Below are 16,458 nucleotides of genomic sequence, written 5' to 3'. Positions count from 1 at the left end.
AATTACCCTTTTATATATTAAGTCATCACAGGGATTTACTCTTGTGTTTCTTGAAGGATCTGCCTCGAAGCGAAGACGCCTGGTGGCACCTTTTTTTTTTATGAGCGTGCTGCTGCCAGTATATCCGTTCTTAGTGTGCTAACAACTTTATTTGCAATTCGAATCATTGTTTAAATTCAGGTTCTAATTACAAGTGTGACAATTAATCAGCTTGAGTCCAATAACTTTGTTTTTACGCTCACGTGTGACTAATCTTATCCGGTCTCCGTTTGGGGGGGGATTTGAGCATCAGGAGTTGAATCATTTAATCTAATTACCGCAGAAACCTCATGCGAGCTCCTCGAAACTCACAGCTCACTTGCTTGTCACTAGAATGTGTAGACTATTCATCAAACTCTTTCCTGATGGGAACTGCGGGCTGCCTCACTCTCTCCGTGCCTGCTTCTGCTCTACCCTCCCCGGGGGACTGTTCTTTCTTAGTTTTGGAGAAACAAATTGTGGCTTTGACTTTTCAGGTTCAAGCAAACGGTCAATCTGATTCAGGTCGTTATGTATACAGGATGCACAACAACATGAAAATGAATTGAGAATGAATGCATGATGTTGATTATGTTATAGTGTATCATGATAAACCTGGATTTTAACTTTAGTTTGTTTTAACATTTCACAATGGAGGCATACAGCGAGGTGAAGTATATCACTCCTATATTCCACTCAGAAACTGAAATTCTATAGATTATATAATAATAAGTCATGCAGATATACAGCTATTTTTCAGACTAGAGTGTTGAAGATGAATCCCTCACAGTCTGTAGAAAAGAAGCTGCTCTGTGGTACGGCAGCTGATACTTCTGTATCTTTTGCCAGGCGGCAGCAGGGTGGTACCAGTATCCTTTTGAACCCACGCTGGAGAAAGATATAGTGACCAGAGTCATTAAACAAGACAGAAACATCTGAGAGACATAAACCTTAAATGCTGGAAGTTAAACTACCTCCCTCTCCGGATCTAACTGGCCTGTTATGGCTGCCAAGTGCCCCGCTGGCAAAGATAAATATTTGCAAACACTAAAAGATGTCTTGTGAAATTACTGTCGTGCCTTTGCCCGCGATTGTGTTGTGTGCTGCGAGAAACAGTCACCGCTGAATGACTTTTGTTTCAGTGCTGCCATCTGTGATCGAGTGCAGCGGGGAGGAATTCCACTGTGTCGCCGACGGGACCTGCATCCCGGAACGCTGGAGATGCGATGGAGACAAGGACTGCGAGGACGGGAGCGACGAGAAGGACTGCGAGGGCACCAAGAGGATGTGCGACCCCAAGGCCAAATTTACCTGCAAAGACACAGGTAGGGAATACGGAACACACTGGGGTCCGAGGTGAAGGATACACTTGGTTAGCAGGTGGAAGATTAATAACTGATGCCTGGTGGTTGTTGTGAGGCCCTGAGATAGCATCCAGAAGTTCCAGATGAAGTCTGACATACATAAACACTTTCACACTGTTGATTTTCACACTCCGTTACTCAGCTGACACTGACAATTTTGGGTGGCCTGTGGTTTAGAAAAAAAAATCAGATCCTGAGCCGTGAAAACTAAATTGAGCTTGTATTTGAGCTTCAGTATGTAAATTTTGCATCATTCGCCCGAGACAGACGTCGGAGTCTCAGCACCGCGGCGGCCTGGCTGAACTAATTTGAGCATGAAGGACAGTAACGCACAGCAACAGACAGGGAGCCAAATCAGCTGGCTTTATATTGCGTTATATGGGACGTTATGCGACGACGCGTGCGGAATCGTAAACAGCTTTTGAAACTCTGTGTGGAGGTTACATCATGGAAAATTAACAGTCATCACATTCAATCACGGCGTACGCTTCTAAATTAAACACGGTGGTCCGGAGTTTGAACGTAGCCCGAGGCGTTTGCTTTCATGAACAGATGACAGAAACTGTTCCTCAACCTTCACGTCGAAAGCCAGAATGAACGTTATCTTGCGAGATTAACACTCTGGTCCTTCGCTCGGGTCTTAGGAGAGGAGGAGAGCATCTCAGTCGTTTTCTTGGACGTTTGTTTGTGTGTGTCAGTGATAAACTATGCTGCCAAATGGCTCTCTTTCCCTTTCCCCTGCACTGTCTGACAGGCTCTAGAGGTTCAGCCGCTCTCCACTTCGGAGAGCATCGCACTGAGGTTTGCATGTACTTGTTTGACCAATTAGGACAAACCCTTTTAAATGGCCTGTTTAAACTCCCCGTGTACCCAAACCCAGCGCCGGCTCCCTCTCAGCGGCAGAAAGCAGAAGGTCAGATGAAGTTTTCGGCTGCTTTCTGTCTTGCACAGCTCGCCGCTCATCCCCTGACAGTATTATCAAGAACGGAGGCAATGCTGCATTGTGAAGGGTTGGTTAGACCACACAATTATTATTCACTCTAATACTGCAGTGTCACACCCCTGTGCACTGGTGCAGCTCTGTCCTCCCAAAGAAGAGCAGAGTGCCCTCTCCGACAGTATTCAAAAGAGTTTCTGAAGGGAGGCCATCTGGACGTTTATGATAGATTATGGAGAAGAACATCAGTAGAACTTTTGTTCTTTCTTTTTTTCGTTTAGTCACACAAGGACATGAGACTCATCCTAGACCTGCACCCAGTACTGGAATTCCAGTGTTGGAAGTTTGGAATAAACTCTGATAAAGGTGCAAATATTTGATGTGGAGCAGGGGTTTAGCTTCACACACACAGGTTTATTTGTTAACCCAAATATTTTGGGGAAAAAAAAAAAAAAAAGAATGGGTAAGAAAAACAACAGGAAATCTTTGACAAAGAGAAGCTGAACAATAACAGTGAGAGTACAAGAGTAGACATCTACCCGACTGATTTCTTTTTCAGAAATGAACCATCCAGTTTCTCTCCTTAAGTGCATCGGGACTGAGAAGGTTCCTCAGTGAGAGAGATGATTTTGAATTTTTGAACAGGGCTCTTTACGATAAGAGGGGTAAATAGAGAAAGAGGTGGAACATCAGTTCTTTAGAGTTCTTAGATTTCTGCTTGTTCATAAAAATGTTCAGGTATCCAAAAGTCTCAGGAGATCGAAGGTATTTTGTACATACAGTATTTGGTTTACATAAAACAGGAGAATAATGTTTTACATTTAAGCATTGGAAGATGGAGCATGTTTGGCCTGTTTAACTCATGCTGGGTCAAGATATTATGGTCATGTTTTGTTTTTTTTTCGGTTCTGTTATTTTGTTTCTTTGAGATGCCAGTTGTAATGTTATTTGTGTGGCTCCACTTTGGGAGAACATGTCCAATGTAAAACTGAGAACGTTAACACATCCCCGCCCCGTTTTGCGCGTGGGGGGACAGTCATGTGTCACTTTCGGTTAGCGCTAAGATTTGTGCCCACAGTGTGTTCAAAACTGGATTTACAGCTGAAGAACTAAGTGCAAAATATTCGCCTCAACCAGCTTGAGGTCATTTTAGGTTGTTTAAATTGTGTCGTGTCCGCTTCTCTTTACTCCAAAACAGTCTTTGTTATCTTAAATGAGTACTGTCTATAACTTCACAAGTAAAGAAACGTTCTGCTGAAGTCTGCAGATTTTCATTCTGGGTCATCAAATAAGGGCTGTGGAGCATCCAGTGCTCACAGCATCAGTCCAAGAGGAATGAAACTTTAGCGAGAGCATGTACTGCATTAGGCCGCATAACATCGTCTTTTTTTATCAATACAGTAACTTTAACAATGAGCAAAGTTAAAAAAAAAAACAAAAACACAACAAGTATGAATTTATCCATCCATTATTTAAAAATAGATCTTCAGCCATGTGTAGAGGAGGGACCAACATAAATAAAAAAAAAGTTACCAGCTCTGCAGGAAATCCATCTGTGGATATGCTGCATTTTTTGTTGAATTAAAGATGAAACTTTCAGATGTCGGAGCATTTTTTTTTCTATATTTGGAACGGATATGAAAAATGTATTTCCTACTCGAAATAATAAGCAAAGGTTATGTTTAATAAACCCGCTCAGAAGTACCGTTGTGCCTCCCACGTTCTGAATGAAAGCGTCTTTTCATGTCCCCCTTTATCTGCAGCCTTTTCACTCCTTTGCCTCCCCTGATAAACTCTCTCACAGAAGTCATAAGTTTTGCAGTTGTCAGACTTGTTTGCAGCGTCATTTAAGGTGAAACTGCCGGTATCAACACTTGTGAACACAGTTGCATAACTGACTAGCCTCCTCACCATTTGCAGTGCCCCGTGCGCCCTCACTGTTTTATGCATGTGAAAGCTTTGTGCACTAGTAAGCTTGTTTTGAATCAAAGGTTGAATCAAAGTGTTATGTTACTGTGTGCATGCTGTACACACAGTTTGAACCGGCAGTGAGGATAAACAAGTGACTTCTCAAAACTTCATCAATTCCATCGACTTTTGGAGGAATCACAGAATTTCTCCAAACAACCTCTAAACGTTCAAAAAAAAAAATCATCTGATTAGGTTGTTTATTAGTGTGCTATTTTCACTTGCTTCAAAATTGTAACTGCTATTAGCCTACATCAATGTGAACAGATCCCTTAAAAACATGGATTATCCTCAGTGCTCAGTTGATAATTAGAAAATCCAACAATTTACCAATGAGTGACTTATCTCAACAACAAACTCTTTAAACTACAAGATCCCAGGAAATTATCACAAATAGTTTGAGACTCATTGGATAAAGCTAGGTTCAAAGATTCTAGTTTCATAATTTGCCAACTGTTCCACTGTTTCTGATCTGAGCATGTGTGCAAAGGGTTGCATGTTTAATTAGATAACACGTTAATAAAAATAAATCATTTTCTCAATGTCATTCATCAGCTGGAGGGGTTCCCGTGGTGATATCTATGATTTATTTTCATGAATAGATTTAAACTAAGACAACACTTTGTGATTAGGTGATAAACTGCCAGTGTACAGCTTTAATCTACAGCGAGAGCAAAATAATTAACATATCAACATATAGTAATATAATGGCACTAACATATAAACCCACCTTGCTGACATGAGGATGGCGTTAAAGAATACTCTGATTCTTAAGAATGGTTGAACCATATATTATGGTACACTATTTTGCCTCTATATCGTTGCTGTTGATCAAAATCCTGTAAATTAGAACACCAGTCCACTGCAGCTTCACCTGGGGCAGTGCAAAAATAAAACCACCCATATTGCTTTCCAGTCGTGGTTCCGCCTTCCAGTTTCCACAGACACGGCCGAGGGAATAACAAATGACACTTTAGTGTAGATTTCATCACAGGGAATATTAATCCTGGGTCTTTTCAATTCGAGCAAGCACAGAATGAAGAAGGGACCGTTGTTGATTGAGCCCCCCTGGGAAAAGCTTGGCATTTTTCTGCAATCTTAAGTTTGTTCAAATGATATACGGGAACTGAGCAGTGAAACATTAATCTGAGCGCCGGATTCTTTATTTCGGTACGCTGAGGCAGGGAGCGATTTTGTGGACCCCCGTCATCCTCCGAGTCACATGAATACTAACTGAGACACAATGAGATTACGTTCGTGCAACAGAGAAACCCAGAAACTGTCAATTCCTCGGTTTTGAAATGTCTGTCTGTCTGTCTGTATGTCTCAATCCCTGCAGGCAAGTGTATCACAAAGAGCTGGGTGTGCGACGGGGACATCGACTGCGAGGACCGCTCCGATGAAGAGTCCTGCGAGTCGGCTGTGTGTAAGCCACCCAAGTACCCTTGTGCCAATGACACCTCCGCGTGCCTCACGCCCGATAAGATCTGCAACGGCAAAGTGGACTGTGCGGATCGCTCGGATGAAGGAGCCATCTGTGGTACTGTTTTTGTCACTGCATGTCATCTTTTTTTTTATGGTTTGTTTTGTCATCCAGGAAGATGCCAACAGTGATACTGCAATACGTAAAAAAAAGTGTGTGGATACCACAACATAACACACAGTTAAAAAATCTCATCCCCCTCAGCCGTGCACATTAATATGCTGCTCCGACAGCCGCCATTCTTTTCGGAAGGCTTTCCACCAGACTTCTGAGGCTAGGCGCTGACCCGGCTCACAGTCGGCGTTCCAGTTTGTCTTAAAGGTGTTTAAAGGGGTTGAGGTCAGGGCTTCGTGCAGCTCAGTCAGGTTTCTTCCCACTAAGCTTCATAAAAAAGATTTCACTTTGGACCTTTGAGCGCTACATCCATCCAACCAACCATTCTTAGATGCTGATCAGGGTCTGGGTCACAGTGAGGCTGAGGACGAAAGCCTTTCACGACCTTTTGCAAAATAACTGAGAGCTAACAAAAAAAAAAAAAGTTATTAGTTTAAATATTCAAACAATGCTTTCTTATCAAATGTGCACTGATTTGCATGCATTTATCAAGCAAATTTCAGCATCCAAATACACATAAATGCGTATTTTGGACATTTTTCTTCCCACTCATCTGAAAAGAAGAATTTAAGCAAAATATGACCAGTGCATGAAAAAAAAGTTCTCATCTGCCCTGGGACTGCACCAGAGTCTGTGGATAGACTGTCACACTCATCCCCTGGTAGTTTGAAAGATTGTTCAGCCATCCATCCATTGTCTATAACCGCTTTACACCTTGTATGGGGTCGCGGGGGGTTTTTGCTGGAGCCAATCCGAGCTGTCTCTGGGCGAGGGCAGAGTACACCCTGGACAAGTCGCCGGCTCATCGCAGGGCCCTCGCTGATGGCAGAGGCCGCCATGCATGGTGCCAACCGCACATCAGGAGCAATTTGGGGTTCACTATCTTGCTCAAGGACACTTCAACATGCAGCTCAGCTCAGCTCGGAGCTGGGATTTGAACCCGCAGCCTTCCGATCACTAGCCGACGCTAACCGCTGAGCTACAGCCGCCCTGGAAAGTTTGAAATTCTCACAGCTGTGATAGACAATAATATTTTGTAAAGATTTCACACAGCAGATGAAGACACAACAAGTCTTGTTTGTTGACCCAGTCATAACTTTGGTTAAATCTACTACTTCTTAGTGAACTTCTGACTTTCTGATGAGGGTGATAGACAGAGCAGTAAGACTTTGAAAAGTTTTCATGTGGTTTTTTTTTGTTTTGTTTTTTTAATTTATTTATTTAAAATACTTTCAGCAATAAAAACTCTGCAACATTGGAATTGGACAAATTTCAAGCTGACCACAGCAGCTGTTCTTCACGAGGCACTGCGAGCCTACAGGGGGGTATGTGTTTGATAGCCAACAATTATATTTTTGGGGTGGAAGAATAACTTTAAAGTAGAAGAAGAAAAGCTGTCAAAAATAATGACTTCCAGGGAGTGTGAGGCGTCTTTGTCAATATGTTTGAGTGTCTTTGATTGCCGGTTGTTGTGAGGATAGAAACACTGGAGCTACTGACATTAGTTTAAGAGAAAGATAAAATGGTGACGAATGATTGAACTTCATCTGTAAAACCAATGAAAACCACAGCACAATTTTCATGTGCAAGTCCTCATTTAGACATATCTCCTCGTTGTAGTTCACTTATTATCTGTTGCAATGAGATTAACCGGAAAAGTTGAAGCACTCTCACGTCCTCCCACTTTTCACCGTAGAGGTTTAGGAAAAGTTGCCTGCTGCGGCAGCTCACAACACGTGCTGCTCACCCTCACTTCCTTTCATCAAGGATCTCATGGGATGTTGGGGAACATCTCCCAGCGGGGTGCTGCTGTATCCTCTCCGTCACATCCAGCAGCTTAGTGCCAGACGCGGCACCGGTATGTGTTGTCTCAGAGTCCAAAGGGACGGAGCATGAGGTAATACTCCGGCTTCCTGATGATGGCAAATGTGGAAGTGTTTGTCCAGCAGCCCTTCAGAGGGAAGGAAAAAGGATCTCATGTGATTATCCCCAGTCATCTAATCTCTTAAAGTGTGCAGTGTAAACATGGAAGTTCATTTTCTAGAGCGTCGCAGAACCAAGCCTCTGGGGTTGGGGCGGCTGTAGGGCTGTTGAGTGTCTGCTTTGTCATAGCCGAAAAGAGCTGCCTTTGCCTCCTCGTAGACAATTATGTGTTCAGAAGGACCTCGAGGGTCTGATCCACAGCGGCTCAGCGGGATTCACACCCACCATTAACAGCAGTGACTTCATACCTCATCCCCCACCTCTGTTGAGAGGGTGCAGCGCTGTTCGCGAACACTTTGAAAAACCGTCGGGAGGAGACACGTCAGGCGAGGTTTATTTTCACTGGTTCACTTTTATATCACGACCTGACAGCTTCTAATAAAAAAAAAAAGAAAACGGATGTGTAGGCCATCAAAAGGATGAAGCATGTCTGACTGTGTTCTGTTTTTTTTTTTTTTTTTTTTTTTTTTTTTTTTAAAAAGGAGCATTGCATAATGTCCCGTCTCCTGTTTTGTTTGTGAAGTAGTGATGGAAAATTACCAGCCTTCACCTCCGGGTTAAACGTGTGAGCAGGGCTTTCTTATTATACGACACCAGCTTGTGTTATCCTTGTGACATTATGTTCAAACACAAAACCCTTTTCAGTCCACGCCTCGACATTGGACGGTCTGTTGCTGCTATCTTACGCACTGTTATTCTTCAGATGTTCTTTTTAAATCTCCATCTGCCTTCCAGTGCGTGCACGGTTTCAATGTTTTGTTTTGTTTTTTCTTTTCTTTTTCTTTCTTTGCCTTTCTTCGCTCCAGATCTGTGTCTAGTAGCCAGAGGGGGCTGCAGTCACCAGTGCACCGTGGCACCGGGGAAAGGGGTTGTGTGTTTTTGTCCCCCTGGGCTTCACCTGGACTCCAGCAACAAGACGTGTGAGGTGGTGGACTACTGCAGCCGCCACCTAAAGTGCAGCCAGGTGTGTGAGCAGTACAAGACCACGGTGAAGTGCTCCTGTTATCCGGGATGGGAGCTCGACCCAGATGGAGACAGCTGTCACAGCACAGGTAACAGAGCCAAGCTTTTATAATGTTTGCTTTAGCGATGCCGTTGGCTGTCGTGACTGTGTGCGGCTCCGGCTCTGTGGCTGATGTAATATTAAATTCCATCCTTAGGCGCACTCGTAACTCCCAAAAATCCTCAATTCTGAGTTAGGATCATTGATCTTGGCGCTCATGGTTTTCATTAGATGCATCGACGCTATGCAGTCAAAGCATTTCTTATTAATGCAAGACTCGCAGATGAGAGGAACCGGAAAGGAAAACTATAAAAGTCAAACTCAAGCACATGAGGTTTTTTTTTTTTTTTGTGTGTGTGTATGTCTCTGAGTGCTGAGAAAGTGGAGAGGTGGGCTGAAGAATAGTAATAGATGGTGATTTAGGGGGCCGTCAGGTCAAATTCAATCAGCTTCAAATCTGAAGAGGCATCTGGGCGATGAGCCCTGTCTGTTTCTATCTGTGCTGACGCTGAGTGAAGGAAGCGCGTTCCTCCTCAAACCACCCGAGCTTTGTTACTTCATTCGGCTGTTCACCTCAGGCCTAATCCCATACAAACAAAAATATTATATTTATAAATTCAAACTTTCGGCTTTTGAATAATCTATTTGACAAGGCCGCTCTGTAACCGCTTCAAATACAGTAGTTACACACACATGCTGCTGGCTTGTCACACTCAGATTTATGGACCTCGTTTTGACTACTTGCGTCTCTATTTCACTCCAAGATTGATGGCACCTCCAGCTCTAATCTTACATTAACGCAGGAAAAAAGAATACAGAGTTTTCTATGGAGGCCGATCGGGATTCTGCGGCCTCGTCATAAATCAAATTTTGCATACAAACACAAACCTTCCAATTTAATCTTCAGAGAGGTGTTATTGGATTCTTTGTGAAGTCCTGAGCACACATCCACTCCTCCTTTTCTCCTTTCACAGTAATAACATCTCTCCGGTAGCATTTGAGCTCCTTCAGTTACCAACATGGAAACATGTCATTGAAGCAAGGACGCCATTTTAATTACATTTGTGTGCAAACAGTTCTGGTCCCTAAAGTATAATTCGATGGAGAGTGCTGTGAAGATAAGGCGTGTTAAGGACTGTTTTTGAAAAAAAAAAACTTGTGTATGTTTGTGTGGGTTCTGTGTGTTGATGAATTAGTGTTGAGTGTGTGACAAATTCCAAGATTTAGTTGTCCAAACATTTCCCAGAAGCAGAAAATAATCTCACTGATTGAACTAAACCTCATCGGTGGAGGCCGGAGTAGCTTTAGCATGCGAGCAGCGCCGCCTGCTTCGGGTCTTTTCAGTAGATGTATTTCTCAAAAGACACTACGAAACAAATGTATCTGTTTTTTTTCTCTTTTTTTCGGAAAAATGGAAAGAAATATAATGCATTGATTCCCAAAGTGTTTGGCAACAAATTGGTTTCCTGGCAACTGAGGCATGTAAATCAGCCCTGCATGGTGGTCGCTGAGATGTGTTTGAAAGTGTGTCCTCTGCAGAGAAGAAGCGATAGGAACACATGGGACTAAATTGAGGTCAATTAATTGCCCAGCAGGTTTGTAGCTAATTTCCAGCATCACGCAATTTATTTAATTCAAACGGAATGACTTACACTTAACAACACATATGTTGCATGGCAGTGACAGTCATTCAGTACAAACCTGCTGTGGTGACAGTGTCAGGGGCGACGCACTACAGTATTATATGAACAAATACAGCAACGTATTAAAGGAGTAACATGACCCAAATCTAATAGGATTTGCAGTATTATTAGAATTGCTATGTACAGAAATGTGTAGCCACCAGTGTTGTTAGCCAAGTTAGCCAAAAATCAGACTTGAGCAAACATAAGGATATCACGCTAAAATAAAGTCTGAACAGTATCTCAAATTAAAGAGAGACTTAAAGAGGTCATACATTGCTAATGTTTAATTTCATACTTAAGTTGTAAAGAACATATGAGGCATACTGTGCAAATAACCACACAGTGTGTGACAGTGAGTATAGACTATATGAGCTTTAGGATCCCAAAGCTGGAGTAGCAGGAGCTAAATGGAATTCAGCCATCATTAATCATTTACACATTGGCTTTTCTTGCTGTGACATGTTAAACTTTCCCGCATAAAGAAAAGAAGGCTATGCAGTGAGGTACATTACGCCCATTCACGTGAATAGAATCCAAATAACATTGGCATGTAACTTGTTTTTGCCGAGTCAGACACAGATTTAATACGCTATTATCACAGTATGTGATGTGCCCGCGCCGCCTACAATTACATTTTATAGCCTCTCTCCAGGTGAGACTTCCGCAGCAACACTTGTCTTTGGAAAGTGAGAAAAAATGAAAATGAAAGTCGCTAATAACTCATGATGATAACTCAGCCTGTCAGCGCTCTCTGGGCCGTTTAAATGCATTTACCATAAAGGTAAAAACCATAAATATGGTTGCGCTCAAAAAAATTTGGGGGGTGGCTGATTAATGGTGGCTGGCTTGACTACAGCTGTCTTTGAATGGTAAATGAAGCTGATGTGTCCACTTCTTATTTAAAAAAAAAAGTCAGCCATGCCATTTGTGAACAAGAGGAAGCATCTAGGTTAGCTGGTGCTTTGCTACCTTCATGTGTGTATAATGTCATCACCAGGTGAGCTATTTTGACACTTTCAGCTGCTCACTCCATAGCGACTTACAGTAATTCATACATTCATACACTGATGGCGATGGCTGTCATGCAAGGTGCCAACCAGCACATCAGCCCAAGGACACATCGATATGCAGCTAGGGGGAGCCGGGATTCGAACCAGCGACCTTCTTGTTACTAGAACAACCTGCTCTAAACCTTGAGCCACAGCTGCAAACAACAATTCTGTAATTCATTCAGAAAGATGGCATTCGTGATCACCAAGAGGAAGCAAGCTAGTTAGCTAAGTATTTGAGTTTTGATGGTTGCCAGGCTAACAAGCTAATTTAGATCCCTTCGGATGGCAGGGTGCATTTTAATGATGCTTGTGAGCTAAGCTAACACCGGGGGTTTCCTCTGATCCCTTGTGCCGGCTTTAAGTTGATTCATTTGCAGTGAGCACTGAAAAACATCAGTGCCTGCAAACGTAATTGACACTGATGCTTGAAAGCGGATGACACACAGAAAATCAACAAATAGCTTTTAAAAGGGACAAAAGGGCCAGCACAGGATCCCCTGACTAACCAGTGATTATAGAGACAAACGCTTCAGAGCTAACCCAGACAGTTTTATTAACTATTTAATAATGCAACAACGTGATTCATAAGTGAGGTTTGATGACATATTGACAACATTAGACCCTGATATTTCTCAGAATATTATGGTCTGTAGCAGTAGTCAACAATTGTGCATGAACTGAACAATGTCACGTCGCACGGCCCTTGGTAGCACTTCTGAAAATACACTGTGCTCGTTTCCTGTCTCTCTCTCCCCTCCTCGGCCAGATCCCTTCGAGGCTTTCATCATTTTCTCGATCCGGCACGAGATAAGACGAATAGACCTTCATAAGCGGGACTACAGCCTGCTGGTGCCGGGGCTGAGGAACACCATTGCACTAGACTTCCACTTTAATCGCAGCCTCCTTTACTGGACAGATGTGGTGGAGGATAAGATCTACAGAGGGAAGCTCTCTGAGTCAGGCGGTATGAGCACACACGAGCTTCACACACACCCCACCCACGCACGCAAACATTATTGCTATATATCTAACAACCGGCCTGATGTATTGGGTAAAGAGAGTCATGTTTTGCTCATCTGTGCTTGAGCAGCCGTAATGGAAGTCTAGGACACTGCCAATGATAACGCTCTGTTTTATTGTCCTGTCTTTACACATACGCCGCTCTGATACAGTAAGTTGATATTGTCTCTCCCCGAAAATATATCTCAGGTTGACCGGAGTTGAAAAATGCCGCAGGAGCAGAAGTCCTCAGATGGTTGTAATATAGTATCTCCCACCTCATAAAATGATGAATCAGAACTTCTCTTTCGCTCTGTATTTTTGTGGGTGGCAGTACTTTCACCGGCTTCTCTTTCCTTTATTCCCCTCCGCGGAGCCATAGAAAATCCCCTTTTAGCCGCACCTTTTCCGACCTTTTGTGAGGCACACACAAAAGCCTCTGCATCTGTGAATAATTGTAAACAGCTAGATTATAAATATTGCTGGAAAACCCTTTTACCCTGCTTAATGTAACCCTGCGGAAAGCAATCTCCCATATACAGAAGGGTTTCCTCAGGTATTTTCTGAGTCTCCTCGTCTGCTCTGAGGATGTTTCCCTGAGCTGTGTGTCAAGAGGCGGCGAACATCAGCGCTGCCCAAGCGATCCTACAGAAACTGACCACTGCAGGAGACAGCCGAGTGCGTGATCCTGTTTGAATTCATCCAAGATACAAATCTATGTATCACAGAAATAATGATCACTGCAGTAGTCATTCTTTTTCAAAACAAAAATAACCTACAGCTATTCTCCTCCGCCTTTTCGCTTTGTATTTTGCGTGATGATGTCATTGTGTAACATGTGGTTCGAAATGACAGTAAGAATAAAATGACAGACAGACAGTAGCACCAGTGAGGGGAGAGCAGGTTGCTAGCTGTCGAAAAGACAATGGGAGAAATAGTTGAAGTCAGTCATTTAGATCATGGTGTATATTGTAATGAGCATATTGAGCACCTGAAGGTAATCCAAAAATAAATTCACAGTAGAAAAAAAGAATACCAGCGTAGGCACTGGGGAAATGTTTCAATTGCAGATGAGACTTAGAAAAAAAAAACATCTTTTGTGCTCTGCTCATAAAAATGAGCATATCTCAAAAACTGAATTATGTACAAAGAGATAATAAGTTATGGCGTGTTGAGAGATATTTTGCTCATGTTTGCACAGAAATCTTTTCGGATTAAAGCTGCCGTAAGCGTTGTCGTCATTTCAGCAACTTCCCATCCAATTTGCAGTTGGCATTCACTTCTCTACATGAGTCGTGCATCTGTAACTCCAGCCATCACGGCGAACAGGAGGATCAGGACAGCGTCTTTATGAAGATCTCTGTCCTGATTGGATAACGTGGGCAGGAATACAGTGACATTTATTTTCTCTTAGAGCTATCCAAGACTTATTTTATGAAAATATATCAGAGCAACTTTAACATGTTTTCATTTAGTCAAATTTGAAAGAAAACATGTCCTGTTACGGTATTGTGTTATTATTTATGAGATATTCACGTTATTGTAGTTTACTGGCTCTCACAACCATTGAGCTCAGGTTGTGCAGATTTAAGTGATATGAAAATACATTACAATGAGCAAAACGACCAGTGTAAGCACTGGCACTGTTTCTTTTTATCCCATACAATGCACAGTAGGTTGGTGCTGCCTGTTCATGCTGTTTTGATGTTGATATCATTGTCCCAGGTGTGACAGGGATCGAGGTGGTCGTGCAGCATGGCCTGGCTACCCCGGAGGGCCTGGCTGTGGATTGGATAACGGGGAAACTGTACTGGATCGACAGCAATCTGGACCAGATCGAGGTGGCCAAGCTTAACGGAGATATGCGCACCACACTGATCGCTGGAGGCATGGAGCATCCACGGGCCATCGCTCTTGACCCGGGGCAGGGGTACGTTATGCACTAACTCCCACGTACAGAGCCTGCGCTTAGCTGTAGTGCAGTTATCCATCAGGCTGCGAGATTATTGGAATAAAGTAAAATTACAGCCTCCTTGTATTTCTCACTTCTGTATCTGCCTTGATGTATGAAGATGTCCTCTGTGTTAAGGTCCATTACGGCAGCAGATATGGAGTACATCAATAACAGCCCTGTGCGCTCCGTTCTTGTAATGACAACTGATGTAGCTAAAACTCCCCCAACCATTGCTCATGCTTTATATGCTGCACTACTCTGTCACTCTTGTTCTCTGGTAATGTTTTTTTTTTCTTGAAAACATTTCTAAGCAAGACCTTCAAACAGAAAGCCAAAAATATGCTTTGTTTTTATTTGTGCCTCATTCCCCTCGGGGCCAATTTTCGCAAATCATGGTTGTTTATCCCGCTGAGAGACACGGGGAGGTGTTTGTAGATTGATCTGTGTCTCTGAAATAGCAGCGAGCTAGGCGAGAGAGGAAATATAGCATCTGTTACAGTGCATTGATTACACTTTGTGTTTCTTGGTTTGACAAGAAAATGAGACTGTTGGACGGTGTCAGACTGGACGAACTGGCCTGACTCGTTATTAACCACTGACGGCAACACACCCAGAAGGATTTTATATTGTGTGTCATTTCTACAGTTAAGAAATTCAACTGAACTGCATAAACAGGAACAAGGGATATAGAGGCTAAATGTCAAACTTGCAGCACACTGAGCCCGGGGCATTGCTGTATAGGTTGTTGGCACATAAGGTCACTTAAACATCCACGTTTGTCAGGTTTAATGGCTTCTTGTTATCTTGATATACAGTTTTCTTTTTGCAGCAAGACTTGACAACAAGAAACATTTCAATTTGCGTTGCGTGTTTGGATGCATATGAGGCTGGCACCTGCTTGTGTTTGGTCACCGCTCATGTATTTCTGCGTTACTATTTTTCTTTCTCTTATTTTTCGATCTGCTAATGAGAGATCCTGAGCGATCAGAGGTTTAAAAATAGCCTTGTGTAAAGCACATTAACACCCGTCGTAATTGTTTAACATTTGTATCATTGTAGTTAACAGAAGATAAACATCCGTTTGTCATTAGCTACGCCCACTTAACCTTCAGAGGATTGTGCGCAGGGTGGTGGGGGAGGGTTGCCGGTCAAAAACAGATGTGACATGTAGAGACAGACAAGTGTTAATGCATCAGGGCACTTTATCACCAGTAATTAACCTGAAATCCAGCTTATCATTGGGTTCTTATTGTGTGTCATTGCAGTTCCATTACATTCAGCCCCATGTTTACGTGGACACACTAGGCCACATGGACACGGGTCAGTGCACCTGGTCTCCCTCTTGGTTTAGATTATTCCGTCTCGTGTGAATCATGATGTGTTCACAGAGCAGCCATCGATCCGATATCCCCTCATGCATGACACAGATAAAACTAATGTGCACTGACCGGTGTTGACTTGGAGTGGGGGGCTGCAAACAGCTCTTAAAGAAAATGATTGGCCCCCCTCAAGTATAATAATATTATAATGATTTGCGCCCTGCGGAGGGTTGAAAATAGTTGTTTCCATGTGAAGGATCATCCCTCACTGAAAATTTGTATCCCAGTGTGCATGGCTGGTATTTGGATCCATTTTTATCTTCTTCCAGCTGATCAATGGGAAATAACCAAGGTGTTTTTGTTTTTTTTTATTGAAATTGATTTGTTGGAGTAGGCAGAAGAATCATCAACTCTTAATGGAGATGGCATTATATTAGTGGTTTATTTAAAGCATTGGTATACTGGTGAGAAGTCTGGTATTCTATGTATCAGCAGCTGCCAGGTATGAATGTGATCACGATTTCAAAAACAGATCATTGCTGTAAAGCCTGAAAAAATAAATAAATAGAGGTTTAGAAA

General features: G+C 42.7%; 1 protein-coding gene across 10 annotated transcripts in view; it reads left to right on the top strand.

The window, feature by feature from the left end:
* The window catches only part of lrp1bb (low density lipoprotein receptor-related protein 1Bb), a 338,212-nt gene that overhangs the window by 209,179 nt on the left and 112,575 nt on the right, over positions 1-16,458 (top strand). For all 10 annotated transcript variants that reach the window (XR_005076787.1, XR_005076788.1, XM_037108848.1 and 7 more), the window contains 5 exons: positions 1,161-1,343; positions 5,627-5,827; positions 8,674-8,919; positions 12,374-12,571; positions 14,332-14,536. Coding sequence is in view for 8 of the 10 variants with exons in the window: in XM_037108848.1 (XP_036964743.1) it covers positions 1,161-1,343; positions 5,627-5,827; positions 8,674-8,919; positions 12,374-12,571; positions 14,332-14,536 (1,033 nt within the window). In the remaining 2 variants the exon portion in view is untranslated. The remainder of the gene's footprint in view (positions 1-1,160; positions 1,344-5,626; positions 5,828-8,673; positions 8,920-12,373; positions 12,572-14,331; positions 14,537-16,458) is intronic.

Source organism: Acanthopagrus latus, chromosome 9 (genome assembly GCF_904848185.1).
Source record: "Acanthopagrus latus isolate v.2019 chromosome 9, fAcaLat1.1, whole genome shotgun sequence".
NCBI lineage: Eukaryota > Metazoa > Chordata > Actinopteri > Spariformes > Sparidae > Acanthopagrus > Acanthopagrus latus.
Note: the sequence above shows the minus strand (reverse complement) of the source record. Positions and strands in the feature narration are given on the sequence as shown.